A 15,417-nucleotide genomic window follows, 5' to 3' on the forward strand; every position below is an offset into this window, starting at 1 on the left:
TTAAAAGTCCAACTTAGAACACCCGTATCTCGTAATTCCTAAAATCCATTTTCTTCATCGAGTAGGCTGCCTACCAGCAGAAACGTAATTATTAATTATATAATAAAGCTATTTTTCAAACCCTTTCGTATTAAATCCGTGACTGGAGCGCCGCCCATACTTAGCGCCACTTGCACTATTCACTAACCCAGGTTTACCGATTAAACCTGAAGTTACCATGGTTATCAGTACGATTTTACACCGGGGTAGCGGTTTAACTGCTTAACCCCAGGTTAGTGAGGTAGCGCAAGTGGGCCTTAGTGGGAGAGGGACTTATTGCTTATTTGACAGTTGACAAGCCAAATCATAGAGAAATATATAGTAAGACAAGAGTGCTCACTCCATATATCAGTTCAGACTATTAATTTCAGTGTCTACATCTAGCATCGAGTAGCGGAACTATCAGTACTGCTATTTGACAATAGATGTAGCACCGACCGGAAAGTCTTATGCTGTTGAGATAAGACTTTCCGGTCGGTGCTACATCTATTGTCAAGTAGCAGTACTGATAGTTCCGCTACTCGATGCTAGATGCTAAGTCTTTTTGGTACTAAAACTGATGTATGGAGTGAGCACTCTATGTATTTTTTTCTCTATGGCCAAATAGTATGAAGATGTCGTGCCACGAAAGTTCATATTTTCACCACGTTTTTGTTCGTCTGCGTCGCTTGTACTTTTCCCACAATCTTTCGGACAAAAGAACCATCCAGATCTACACACAAAATGAAAGTCATAATTATAAACTTAAATCGTATATTTCGACTAATCCATATAAATATGCAATAGGAAATAGATTGTTACTTTAATTTACAATTCATATTTTATTTACATAGAGCCTAGTATCTAAAAATAAATATAAGGTACAAACAACTGTGAAGGTACTTAAATACGACATTAATTAAAATATTTGTAGATCAATATTTATTTAAAATGTTGCTTAAAGTTTGCTTTACTTATTAATTTTGATTGATGTGCTTAACAGTATTATAAGAATAGAATTTCCTAATTAATTTTCAGAAAGACAATGTCATTTTCAGATCCACAATTAAATAGAATCTATTAGAAAAGTATCTAATGTGACCAATAGTCGCCAGACGACTGCAAAGTGAAAGAATTAGTTTCCGTGTCATTTCGTACCTTGTCACAGTGACAATCAATATGAAAGTCGCTAGGGACTTCGTACTATTATCAATGTGACAAAGGTACGAAATGGTACTGGAATTAAATTCCTTGGCCGTGCGTTCATGCGTATTGCCAATGAAATCAAAAACTCAAAGTCATCGCTATTCAAATTTAATAGATAAGATACGAGTACCTAATAAACCTGATGATATTCTAGATTGGGATGACTAATTTAATTATTAAAAAGCCGGATTTGCAAATGAGACTAAACGTTGTTTTCATATTTTGTTATTATTTTTAATATGACTCACTATAATATTGAGGACTTTAGACTATCAGTTAAAATATTGTTATTATTTCGTTCCATCCCAGTTTTCATATGATATTATTTACTTTCATTCCAATTATTACATTGTTAATAGTTAAGTTGGTACGTAATTCATTAAAAGTACCTAATGTTACTCTTACTGACAGTTGTGATTTATGATAATACTGAGAAAAATACGTTTTGTGAGGTTAAAGATGATTAAAAAATATTATTAAAAAATACTTGGGATCACAACATGAAAGAAAAAAGAACCCAAAATGTGATGGCTTCGGTGTTAAAACTAATTCTATGTACAAAAGATTAGTGTCATTTTACTTAGGTATTTGTGATTGATTTTTGAACACAATAATAATACATATAACTACGTTTAAATTTTAATAGTACTTTACCGTACCTACCTACTATGTTCATATCAATATTTTATTTCTGATTTAAAGGGGCTCACTGATGATCAGTCCGCCGAACGATACCGGCCTGACAGTTGTTCGGAACTGTCACTTTTTAGGGTTCCGTAGCCAAAGGGGACCCTATTACTAAGACTCCGCTGTCCGTCCGTCCGTCCATCCGTCCGTCCGTCCGTCCGTCCATCCGTCCGTCCGTCCGTCCGTCCGTCCGTCTGTCACCAGGCTGTATCTCACGAACCGTGATAGCTAGACAGTTGAAATTTTCACAGATGATGTATTTCTGTTGCCGCTATAACAACAAATACTAAAAACAGAATAAAATAAAGATTTAAGTGGGGCTCCCATACAACAAACGCGATTTTTGACCGAAGTTAAGCAACGTCGGGCGGGGTCAGGACTTGGATAGGTGACCGCGTTTTTGCTTGTTTTTTGTTGATGGTGCGGAACCCTCCGTGCGCGAGTCCGACTCGCACTTGGCCGGTTTTTTGCGTTTAACCGACAGGCCGATATCGTCCGGCGGACTGCTGATCACCAGTGGGCCCCTTAACACAACTTATTTCAATTTCCTACTTGTATAGTGCTTAAATAGACCAATATTAAAATAAAAACATGCTATCATTATTAAACTTAAGTGTATTAAATGTTCGACAAATATAATTTTCACATTTCCTATTTTGCAAAAATGGCGGTTGCGATTCTGAAATTTCATTTTCACCTCAGCAGCTCGAACAAGGGTACTTTGCTACTTAAAAACAGTGAGTTAAATCGCATTTTGCTCACTGAGTGAGACAAAATGAGCAAAATATTTTGCTCACTGTTTTTAAGTAACAAAGTACCCTTGTTCGAGCTGCTGAGGTGAAAATTTAATTGTTGGTATATCTTAAGAAAACATGAGTGAATAGAGGTAAGTGATGAAGAAGGAATACATTTTTCGGGTTCTCTAATATGTTCTCACTGCTGAGGTGAAAAATGTTGTGTACTACACGAGATCAAAGTTATTTACATCTCGTGCGCTTTTGAGTCCCTTACTACGCTCAAGATTCTAAATCTATTCTATTCTATTATAGAATCTTTCGCTTGCACGGGACTCAAAATAAGCACTCGAAGAAATATCAAACTTTGATCTCTTGTTGTACAAATAACTATTTCTCACGCTAAGTAAAGTAGCCTTACTTTCCAATATACTTTATTTTATAGGAAAGTCACCACTTCTATCTAAAAATAAGGTCCTAGGTGCCCGCCGGCGCCGTGATACCATCGCCCACACTGGTAACTGACTGTTCGTAAACCTTATTACTAAAGGCATAAAGTCCACCAATGGACAGTTAAAGAGTGTTGCTGTTTGTACCGACAACATTAAACTTAGGGTATTTTACTCTAGGTTCATCCTAGCATCTTAAAATTATATTTGTCGAACCGTGTATGATTGCGTGCTTCTAAAGTTGAACATTTCGTACTTGGTCCATGAAAATTCAAAATCCATAATATTACATTTATAATGAACTTTGGTATCAATAAGAGAGTCTGTACACCGATGAAATCCTTGACTAGTACAATATTACTAAATTGTGACTGATATAAGTAGAAAATTACTTCTAATTATTTTATTCGTATATCTGACATTTCTAAGACACATTGAGAGAGGCCTTATGCCCGATCACCCATAAAAGTACAACAACAGAGCGGTAGCTGACGTCTACGAGTACCTAATCGCTTGAGATGCGATGATCGACGAAATTTCATAAGTATTATTACCACAACAAATTTAAAATTCAAAGTTTTTTAATGGCTGTTGCAGATTTTTTGAGTGGAAGGGATATTTTGAGAACTTTAATTCTCTCAAAAATGTTGGATCATCCTCCAATGGGATAGTGTGCTTCCTGATGTCATTTTTCAAATCCATCCACTTTTTAGTTCACATTGAGAGCACGTTTTTAGTGCCAAAAAGGCATTTAATTACCTAAAAAGTGGCGATCAAGCCAGAAGAATCTCGTACATTGACAGATTTTTTGTTGTTAAATTTTTTACTAGTACCTAGGTACTAGTCCGCAAATCGGTTTTTATATTACACCTGAATTACACCTGTGGTGCTATGTATTTCTAAAGACAATATAAGTCACAGGGATAGGTCAATATGCGAAATTCTTACAGCTCACCTTCTCTTAAAACTTTTGTAAGCATCAAGTCTATAAACATTTTTACAACGCACTAGAATCCGACCAATCACGCTTTAGCATTCGCTTTGTCCGCGGCTAGCAGCCAATCGACGATGGGCTGGTAGTTCCTCTGCATCCACTGAACGTTGGCCTCTGTTCGCTCTAAGACTTGCTGGACTGGGCGGCCGAGCTCAGCGCAGTATTCTGCTGCGAATCTTTTCAGCTGCAGGAATAAAAAACTATATTAAAATGTATTCGTGTGGTTTGGTATGCTTAGATATCCAATTATTTTCGTTTTAATTGAAAGGAACAAAAAAATTAAAGGAAGGCATGATAGATAGATATAAGGATAGGGCCTGCGTTCGTTTTTATTGCTCGATACTGTCGATAGGGCCCGCCTGTGGGGTTCGGGAGATTTCCATAACGCATGCCGTTATGAGTATCTCTGATCGTTACCAATGAAACTGATGAGCCTTTGGCATGTTTTATCAGATTACCAGAATTCATTATAACTAACCTCTTCGTATTCATGCGGTTGGTTCAATCGTCTAGTCACCACTTTCACGATAGAAGCGAGTGTTGCAGCGGAGCCGACACTGTAAAAGAAAAATGGACTATGAGTCTATCATTGTTATAGTTTAACGCAAAATATTGAACACAAAGTACTTTATGAGAAACCAGGATTGATTATACACTGATAGGTATTTGTTTTCTGGGCATTTTAAGTTATCTGATCTATATCTACACTTTTTTCGGGCCGAAACACTCCAACGCAAGCAACTGTTTCCCTTAACACCCAACGTCACATGGCGACCCTGCCAGGATTAGTACTTTGAATCGTTTAGTGGTGAATGAGTTTATCTGCTTAACACGACTACGTTTAATACGATTTCCGGCGTAATAGATACACCATTTTGCACTTGTCTTTGCACCTTGTTTCATGAATTTTTCAGGGTAAAAAATATGCATGGTTATGCAATGTATCCCTGCCTAAGGTGCTTTTTAAAGAATTTTCTTGAATGGATATTACTGCAGTTTTTATGTTGTACTTACAACTCCTTCAGCCTCTGCCAGTTGGCGCGAACGAAGTTGAAGGCTATGGGCTGGCCGATGGCAGAACTGGCCACGGCGGAGAACACGCGCAGAGTGTCCTGCTTACGGATGCCGCTGTCGTTGCGGAGAGACAGCTCCAGATATCTGAAAATTTTACAATTATAATTACCAGATTATCTAGCCTCTAACGATCTAGATATATGAGTTCGGTCTTAGGCGTGTATTTACCCACTCCAACTGCTCTGCAAATTTAATTTGTAACTCTGGATTCACCTAGAAGGTAACCTTCCTAGTTTAGTATGTTATTTTAATGTTTCTTTCGTATTTAGACTTCCTGGCATAAATTCTACCTAATACAGTCATGTAATTTTTTGAATAATTGTATATTTAAGGTAATCATGATAGCGAAGAGGTTTTAAACGTACCTATACAACAAAATTTGTTGTAATATTATAATATAATATTAATAATATTTAATAATATGGATCTTTTGCGTAGCGGCGGCTCTGACTGGGTCCCTCATCCAATCCTTGTCCGCACATATTACCTGTACTGCCTACTGATAAGGGCCTCTTGTACTACCTAGAACTGACAGGCAGTAGCTCACGCTCTAACTTCACTGAAAGGATCCCACGGACACACTACTAGGACAAAACTACACTCAACTTACCTGTTGGATCGTTGGGTGGACGATATTCGAAAGATTGCGGGTCACTTCTGGATTAGATTGGCTCAGGACCGGGATAACTGGCGTACTCGAAGAAAGGCCTATGTTCAGCAGTGGGCGATAAAAGGCTATGATGATGATGATGAACTTACCTGTATAACAAGTAAGGAGCTCTTGTACAGCCCAGCACTGATAGGAGTAGTTCTCGTTCAGAAGGCGCGCTGGCGGCTCTAAAGCGGTCCCACGCGAAGTCCCACTCCCGGGCGTTGCCGGTTTGTACGCCTACGCAGTACACCGTGCTGCGGATGTCTGCGTGGATGCTGGAAAAACAACATTAATCATCATCATCAGCTGGATTATTTGTGAATGCCTTGGGACATTTTACTAAGTACATACATAGTAGATTGGCTGGACATGAATCACCATCACGCCAAGGTCTTCCACTATTTTATTGTGCAGCTTTAGTAGCATAGCACTCATGATAGCTTAACATCTTGGTGGATAATGTGCACACAGTCGCACTTCTCACTCACTACATACAAAATCCAATCTGTAATAACGACACAAATACATAGAAAATGACACTCGTCAAAGACAAATCTTGCACACCTCGATCTCTTTTTGTGTAAGGATGAGTCACAACACGCACCGCGCTAGTTTTGTGCGTGCCCAAGCAGTTGAGCATGTGTTTCGGCAGAGGGGAAATAGTTCGAATGCCGACTCCCTTCCCGGTGTTGCTCGAAAATTATAACGGTTGATATTTGCCTTTATTTCCATAGATGTTTTCACTTACTCCGATGCACAAGGAGGCCCGACCCCAGATAAACTGGGATAAGAGCAGGAAGAAGATGTTTTCACTTACTCATTCAAAGCATCAGCATTCGGCGTGAGCATCCAATTGGTGTATTTGACGACAGCGGTTCTCAAACACTCGTCGTGCTCCAGATGACAAGCCGTGGACAGCAGATCCACACGCTGCTGTGCCCGGACCACGCTCTCGTTGGCCGCCACGTCCCAGCCTATGTCTTTCACTGCTCCGTCGAGAAGTCTGAGCACGTAACGCTGGAGGACAAGACAATGTTACAATGAATAACATTCTTTATTGTACACAACCATAACAAGATTCAATACAGCATAATTAACATGAAGAGTTGTTGCTTACAACAACAATGCAGCGATGTGTCTAATGCTTTGCAGCAGCGCTAGCAACAACTGATGCCAAGAAGGGAATCCAAATTTCAATGTCTTTGTGTTGGATAATGGACTTTTTGCAGCATTTAATTTAGTTAGCAGCATCGCCGCCCTGCAAGTTCAAACTTGTTACCTTTAGCCTTGTCTCGTTTTTTATAAGTAGTCAGGTTTCAAGAAGTTTACAATCAAAGTAGCTCGACTTCGCTCGCAGTACATATCTGTTAACATCGTGCGACTTGTTTCAACAGCAACGTTTTATTTATTTATGTAATTTATTTAATCGTATGGCTACAAAATCTGGTCGCTTTGATGAAGTTTCACGACTTCGTAAAACATTGAAGTATCTGACAGCTACCTATATTGTGCAACTGTTCTATATACCTAAGTGCAAATTTAAAAATCGAACTGGCTTTGAAACAGGCATCGCCATCTATCGAGAAATTTAAAAACGATTTATCTAAATTGCCTTTTATTATCTCATTAACAGTTAAGATATAAAATATATAATTTAGCTTTATCGTTCTTAACAATCGGTTGATAATAACAACCGGAACGGAGCAATTACTAACTATAGGTACCTATTTTTACTAATCGTCAAATATCGATAGTGAACTCATAATCTATGACCAATTTCCTAGGTTAACCAACTTATATATAATGTGCTTTATGTTGTAGGCCAGAAAGCCATTCTTTTACTTACCTTCCAAGGTAAATAGCTGTTCATGGTCCGTACAAGCTAATCAAACGAGACAAACATTTTAGATAACTAGAACACAATAATACAAGAGTCGGCAAATCATGGTTGGCGAGCAGCATGAGGCTCATTATTTTATTATGGTGCCTTTCCACTGAGACAGAGATGAGAGGAGAGGAGCAGCAAGTAATCAATGCTATTGGTTGTTTCCCGCACGTTTCCTCTCATCTCTTCTCACATGCGCCTCAGTGAAAAGGCAGCCTGATTGCGGCTCTTAAAGACACTTAGAGAACCTAGTCCAGCCAATTCAACTTTTGTGAACCTTTGACATTCCTAAAACTGGTGATTTCTAACTGTGGTTGGCTGTTCTCTTCAAAAATTTGCCGACCCCTGCACCAACATAAAGAAAATTAGGCGAAAACACACCTTGTACTCTAGATAATAAGCTCCTTTAGACAGCATCGTGTCGATGTAACCTAGGGCCACCAGTCCCGCTTTCCAAGGTACATAACTTCTCTCATGAACAAGGTAGCTAGTGATGTCTAAGGCGGTCTTGTAGTCTAGCCTTCCAGCTAGAGCTAGGTTCATGGCATCGTCCACGATCTGAGCCCTGTTGATGGAGTGGATCTCTTGGAATCGTTTAGGGTCGTTGAGGATCTTGATCAGCATCTGCCAGTTGCGTTGGTCGTAGTTGATGCGGTAGAAACCTGTAGGTAGATAATTATAAATTAACAGCGTTATTCATAAACGTCTGCTAAGTTAATCAGCTGATGATCATCGTTTGTCCCTCTCTATGGTATAATTATAAACGACAGATAGGAACAAACGACAATCATCAACTGATTAAGATAGCAGCCGTTTATGAATAACGCCATAAATATTTATTGATTTTAGAGCATTCCACCGGCGTCGCTTGAGAACGCTACGAGTACCGTCGGCCACACTGCTAACAGTACATCAGTGGACCTTATGCCTTTTGTAATAAGGTCCACCGATGTACAGTTAGGCGTGTTGCTTGTACGAGTACTTGTAATTTATCCGAAAATTTTTGGGTTGAATAATCCAGATGCAAAATCCTAAGCCTAAGACATCGTCAAATTATTTTCTATAAGCCTAAGGCCTAAGACATCGTAAAAAATTTGCATCCTAGTATTTTCAAAAGTAATAAATTCATTGTTTAGTCTTAGCGAATAAGTAGGCATTTAGGTATTTTTTGTATTGTAGGAGACAGATTATGAAATTTTCAAAACAACATAATTAATCTTTCTTAAGATAATCGGTGCAAGTGCAGGCTTAGGGCAATATCAGGCTAATATCACTTTACAAATTCAATAATCCCTTAAAAGCAACTCAACATAAGTATAATTAAACAGACTCGTACTTTGATTAGCATGGAACTCAATGATTTCAGCTCCAGCAATCTGAGCAATCAATCTTATTATTCTTGCCTATAAGAACGCTTCATCGCAAACTATACCTTTTAAAACTTTCTTTCTCACCTGTCTGCTGAATATTAGCAATCAGCCAGTCGTCCTTAGCGATAGATATATTCCTGACGACTTTTGACCTCTCCCCGCGCAGCCAGAGCTTCGGCCTCGTGGACTCGAAGTCGGACTCTGTAGCCGTTGTATACGATATGGGGATCCACCATACTGGAGACTCTTTGCTTTCGCCGTTGTTGATCAGGACAAAGCGCTCCTGTAAAGTTGTTACATATATGTATTACTAGCATACTAATAGCAACCAGCCTCGGCTACAGGAAACCTTAAAAAGTGATACCCCTAAACCTTCCTCAAGGATCATTCCATTGATATGTCAAAACCGGATGAAAATTCGTTCAGTCGTTTGAGTTTATAGCGAACATACAGACACACAGACGCGGCGGGGGACTTTGTTTGAAAAGATGTAGTAAAGAAGTAATTTTCTTCAAACACATATCTGACAAATAAGTAAAAGCATATACTCGTATAACTGGCGTGATGATAGTTTCAGGCTATAGAGATGTTTTTTTGTGCAATATTTAACCGTTTCAATGAAACTAATTAGGGACATGGAAAAGTTTGCAGTTCAGAAAATGCTTATCTATCAACTAGAATCTGTGATAAAAAAATATTTAAGCGCTATACGTCATGAATAAAAGTAATATTGGCAGATGATTGGCACAATTTGAGCATTCCATTGAGTATACCAGCAGTTACGGGTAAATTAAGGGGAATTTTCAAATAATAAATGTCTACGTACCTATCATAAAGATAATGTCATTATTTTATTATTATTGCCAAATTAGTTTATCGCCTTAATTATGTTTATCGTTATTATCAGTATAAAACATCAGAAACTTCCTGAGCATTTTGCATTATGCATTGCCTTAAGCCATACGAGCCTCGATGCTCGCTTTTTTAGTCATTGTTGTCAATGAAAATAAACTTGTTACATTAAATTGTGCTATAATTCATCCCTTTACGCAATTATTAAATCTACATATTAACGATCGAATACTAAAATAAAAATGTGTCAACAAGACTATCTCAGCGCAGAGCGGCATGCGTGAAATTTCGGTTGTACAGCTGAACAAATGTCGCTTTGGACTCTCAAGGTTTTACTCGTATACGCGTAGTTTATTTTGCAGCTATTATTACTAAACATCATTTTAATGAATGATATTACCTACTATTTTCATATTCCAGTGAAGGAATTTGAAACCTAAGGTGATGGATACGTCACAAATTCAGTGTAAGATTTATATTACGAAATTTTGAGAGGGTTTATTACGTATTTATGACCTGAGAGATGGAAACGAGTATGTAAAAGTTTTATCCGAACACAAAGATCGTATATTTTTGACATACCCATCGGTGCGATATATTTGAAAACAAGAATTATTGAACAAAATGAATTGACGTGGTTAGGATTCTAAATGCTGTGTGGATAATAAAGTGATAATACAACCTTTTCCCTTATAAAACCTAATTAACAATATTCATACCCAAGAAAGTGAAAAAGTTACCTGTTTAAAAGAAACAACACCACTACTATAATCCCTGGTAATGGTGAGCACTGGGAAGCCAGTCTGTAGCGTCCACGAGTCCATGACCACGGCCACGTCGGCGTCAAAGGCGCCTTTCTTCCTGGCGGCGGCGGTGAGGGCGCTCCAGAGGTCCCGCTGTTCGGCGTCGCCGTACATTTTGGCGTTCAGGTAGTCGGTGATGCCGGCGTTGAAAGCGTCGTCGGTTAGAAAGTGGTTCATCATGCGAAGGATAGCGGAGCCTTGAAGGAGAAAGTAAACACAAATCAAGCATTGCATTCAAAAAGTACCACCTGAAATGGAACTAGGTACTTAATCGTTAAACAGTGTTAATAAAATAATTATGTTAATTTTGGCTTAATCAAAATACTTAGCGGGTCCCTTGTTTTTAGTTTTAAATAACAGAATGTTACCTTTTCCCATTGATGGGTTCTTGTTTGGGTAATATCTACCTTTTCCATACGAAATCTTGTCGAAAATGGCGCCGATTTCCTCAGGGTTGCCCACCTCCACAGAGATCTGGTGGGAGGAGGTCAGGGCGTCAAGCTTGAACACGCTCTGCACTTCGTTCAGGACGAATACTTCCATCAGCTTCCAAGTTTTTTCAACCTGGGAACAATGTACTCGTATTTAACTAGAAAATATCGCTTGTGGAAAGAATGAGTGAAAGAAGATTAACAAAGAGAGTGTATAAGGGAGAAGTAGAAGAGGGAGTTGGAAGGGGCAGACCTCGGCGGGCTTTCTCTGGTCAGATCGGGGAAATCCTGAAGAAAGCTAGGCCAGGTCAAGAGCACCCTAAACCGAATGTTATGAAAGTAACAGAAGCGAGAGAGGTAAGTATGTCAGGATCGTAGCAAATGGAAATCCGTGGTCTCTGCCTGCCCCTCCGGGAAATAGGCGTGACTATATGTATGTATGTATATCGCTTGTATTCAAATTTCTAGCATTACAAACCTCTACTGCCTTCGCAGCAAGTCTAGTAAAACCATGCTGCATCGAGTCGGACTAAGCTAACTCTGCATGCTATTTGCAGTGACTACGTGTGGCAATTTTGCAATGATGAAGTGTGGCAATAATGTCTAATTTCTATGAAAATATGACGATGACGTTCATAATCACTCACTTCACTTTGTTCTATTCAAGCCGGTACAAAATTAGCTTAAACGGAATCTACCTATGCATTTGACGTGTAGTGTTTAGGTCGATCTAATTCTAGACTGCCATATTGTAAATGTAGAAAAAAATCTCAAGTTAGTCCAGCTCTCAAATATGGTGAAATAAAAATCAAAAACAATGAATATGATATATGCACTATTCAGTGTAACCGGAAAAAGAGCAAATAGGTAATAATCACACCATATGTCATGCATGCGTGTTAAATAAACGCCCTCGTACACTATAATGTATTTCGGCTCCCACGCAACTATTCCAGATAGGTCACCTTTGTCTTCCCACCTTTTCTATCCCCATTCAAAATAAAAGGGCGAGCAAATTGTGCATGCGATAAACTGTTGAACAAAAGCGCATCGTTGGGTTAATGGCCATGGCTGACAATGCGCTTTTGTTAGTCCAAAGTGCAGACAGATAAATATCATATATATATAACACTGTAACATATTTATTTCATCAGTGGAATCTTGAAGAATCCATTCCGGTTTTGATGGTTGCACTTTTGGCAGTCACGCCTATCGTGTCACGCGGCATTCTCGCATTATTGACAGCATGACAAACGATAAAAGGGTAACAATCCGTCTACAGGTTGGTTGGTCACGTGGATAACCATGACGGTAACTCGCACCTTCCCTGTCATTGGCGAATAGCGGTCCACTCCCTCAACCAATATACCTTATTTCGTTGCTGTAAGGCTCATAGTAATCAATCAACTGTATTGTCATTGTCAATGGCGAAAGTAACTCACAGCATCAACAGCGACATACTCCACGTAGGACGCGAACCCCTCATTCAGCCAGATGTCGGACCACCACGCCGGCGTCACCAGGTTCCCGAACCACTGGTGGGCGATCTCGTGAGCAACTACTGCGGCGACGCGCGCCTTCGCTGTCGTCGGCGAGTTGCTGCTGTCGTAGAGCATGGCGATTTCTCTGAAAAATAAGTATTGCCATTAGGTGCCTCTTTTATCCATTTTGAAATTAACGCCTTTTGTGCAAGACTCGGCAATTGCTGACTAACCTAACCTAGTCAAGATGACGATCATTGATAAAAAATGAAAATCGAAACTTATAAATGTATGGAAAGAGTCAACTGACTCTTCGTAAAATCTGGCATCTAATTACATGTTTATTGTTTTCTTTTAGCGTTTCGATGTTCGATTCTCAAATCTAGTCAATCGGAATTTTGAATTTTATCTATAGTTCACTACACTACACTAAAGTCTATTTTTTTATTCGGTAGACTGAAATTACAGTTCATAGTATGAACATAAAATGTCATTTCATGCTATGAAATGTCATTTTAGTCTACCGAATAAAAAAATAGACTACACACTATTAAATATTTATATTATCTGGATATAAACCTATTAAAACAAAAGAATGCTTTAGCTATCTACTAGACTTACTAGAGTAAGTCAGAATAAGTAAAAACCCAGTTACATGCTACCAACACTTGTTCAAGTCCTTCGCCCATATGTCCACAAAAAAACATATCCATATCACTCGGAAAAAATCTTCACACCAAATTAACATTAACACGACCAAAGAGACTAACAAAAGTGTTATTAACAGTTGTACACATCGTAAACCATAGATTACAGGGGGTGTGACCGAATGGCGACCGAGCAATATTTGCCGATCGAACACAATATGGGAATAGATTGTGTTGTGGTCTATATTGCATTCTGGGTTTCTTTGTGGTGCAAGCGATGAGCGGAGCTAGGCTTTATCAACCACTAAATTTATTTGCAATAGAACATAATTAAATGAATAAATAGGAACGTTGACTAGTTGTTCCTATTTAGGAATGAACTTATCACTCTACGTCGTCACTTGTCCCACAACACCCCAACAAGAGCACACATCATCGATGGCTCTTCTAATGAAGTGTCGGCCACCCTTTTAATGGCTTTAATAATACTCGCCCAGTTTAACAATCGTTACAGATATAGGGCCTATTCTGTTCGTCAGAGTCGTGGTGTGGTCACCAGCAGCGGTAGCACGGTCGCATTTTATCGCTTGTCACCATGCCTGTCATGTTCTAACAAGTATGTAAGTGCGAAAGTGACGGGCATAGTGACAGGCGATAAAAACGTAACCATGCTGCGCCCGCAGATAAATTTGACTATAAATTATTGTCATAGGTATAAGTTGTTACGCAAAATCCGCTCTATCCTCTCACTTTTAACACTTTTGGTGACTTTTACCCACGTCACCCCAATAAGAGCGGACATGATATATGGCTCTCTTATTGAAATTCGAGCTCAGCTTGACGTACGTTGTATACAGGCCCATTCGACGCGTCAGAGGCATAGTCGTGATGTGGTCACCATATATAACTTTAGCTATAAATTTTATAAAGCCCAGGCAAGCCCAAGCTCAGATGATTGGACGGCGTATACCAGGACATCAGGACCTTAGGAGTAAAAAGTTGTAGAAGGAAGGCCACAAATAGATCGGATTGGAGAGACTTGCTTGACCAGGCTAAGGCCCACCAGCGGCTGTAATGCCTCAGATGATGATGATGATAAATTGTATTGTAGTAGGTATATAAATTGTTACGCAAAATCCGCTCTATCCTCTTACTTGTAACACGTCACCCCAATAAGAGCGGACATGATAGATGGCTCTCTTAATGAAGTGTCGGCCGCCCTTGCAAGGGCTCTGACAATTGGCGCCCAGCTTGACGTTCGTTAGACAGGGGGTCTATTTGATTTGCAAGAGTGACAGTCGTGACGTGCCTACCATATGTCTAGTTTTCACTGACAGCTTCGATAGCAACATGATATTTTTTCTGATTCTGGTAAAAAATACACAGATTCAATGTTTTGATTCGTTTTTCGATTTACGTAGAAAACGTAGTTCAATTAAAAATGATAAAGAAACTTTTTATTAAGTATTTAGGTACTATCTCAGCTAATTATTATTTTTAGTGTAGTAGCTCATTAAGTGAATTGTATGTGGTCAAACAGAAAACTGTGTTCACGTCTTTCCTGTAGACATACACAAGAGTTAAGGGCTATAAAGGTTAATTTTATTATTTAACCCTTATCCGCGTGAAAAGGTTCTCCTTTTATTTAGAGAACTATGATAAAATCATTACTTACATGCCCACAAGCTGTTAACTATTGCCCACAGGAGAGAAAACTAGTGTGTTCGCGCGAACTGTACATTTTTCTCTCCTGAGGGCAAGTTAACAGCTTGTACAGGGCATGTAAGTAATGATTTTATCATAGTTCTCTAAATAAAAGGAGAACCTTTTCACGTGTATAAGAGTTAAATAAGAAAATTAACCTTTATAGCCCTTAACTCTTCTGTATGTCTACAGGAAAGACGTGAACACAGTTTTCTGTTTGACCCTATTAATATTATATCCCTGAATGACAATGTATGACTATTACTGAATAAATGATATAATATGATTGTGGGCGACAGCCGACCCGCTGACCACGACCGTACCTATTATTATTACATAGATGACCCTAAGATATAATTTCAATTCCTTACTTAAGTTGTAATAGCTAAAAATAAAGATCTTGATCAACGTAGGTAGCCTAAGACCTAGG

At 38.9% G+C, this 15,417-nt stretch overlaps 1 protein-coding gene across 1 annotated transcript in view; it reads right to left on the reverse strand.

Annotated features, from left to right (window-relative positions):
- Positions 1-4,082: 4,082 nt before the first annotated feature.
- LOC134649532 (aminopeptidase N) overlaps positions 4,083-15,417 on the reverse strand; it is a 56,042-nt gene continuing 44,707 nt past the window's right edge. Inside the window, exons 5-14 of the mRNA XM_063504297.1 lie at positions 12,598-12,781; positions 11,132-11,288; positions 10,662-10,921; positions 9,154-9,352; positions 8,081-8,361; positions 6,632-6,831; positions 5,922-6,089; positions 5,103-5,246; positions 4,567-4,645; positions 4,083-4,272 (exon numbers count right to left, since the gene is read on the reverse strand). Coding sequence (XP_063360367.1) covers positions 4,117-4,272; positions 4,567-4,645; positions 5,103-5,246; positions 5,922-6,089; positions 6,632-6,831; positions 8,081-8,361; positions 9,154-9,352; positions 10,662-10,921; positions 11,132-11,288; positions 12,598-12,781 — 1,828 coding nt within the window. The 3' untranslated portion in view covers positions 4,083-4,116. The remainder of the gene's footprint in view (positions 4,273-4,566; positions 4,646-5,102; positions 5,247-5,921; positions 6,090-6,631; positions 6,832-8,080; positions 8,362-9,153; positions 9,353-10,661; positions 10,922-11,131; positions 11,289-12,597; positions 12,782-15,417) is intronic.

Source organism: Cydia amplana, chromosome 7 (assembly GCF_948474715.1).
Source record: "Cydia amplana chromosome 7, ilCydAmpl1.1, whole genome shotgun sequence".
Classification (NCBI taxonomy): Eukaryota; Metazoa; Arthropoda; class Insecta; order Lepidoptera; family Tortricidae; genus Cydia; species Cydia amplana.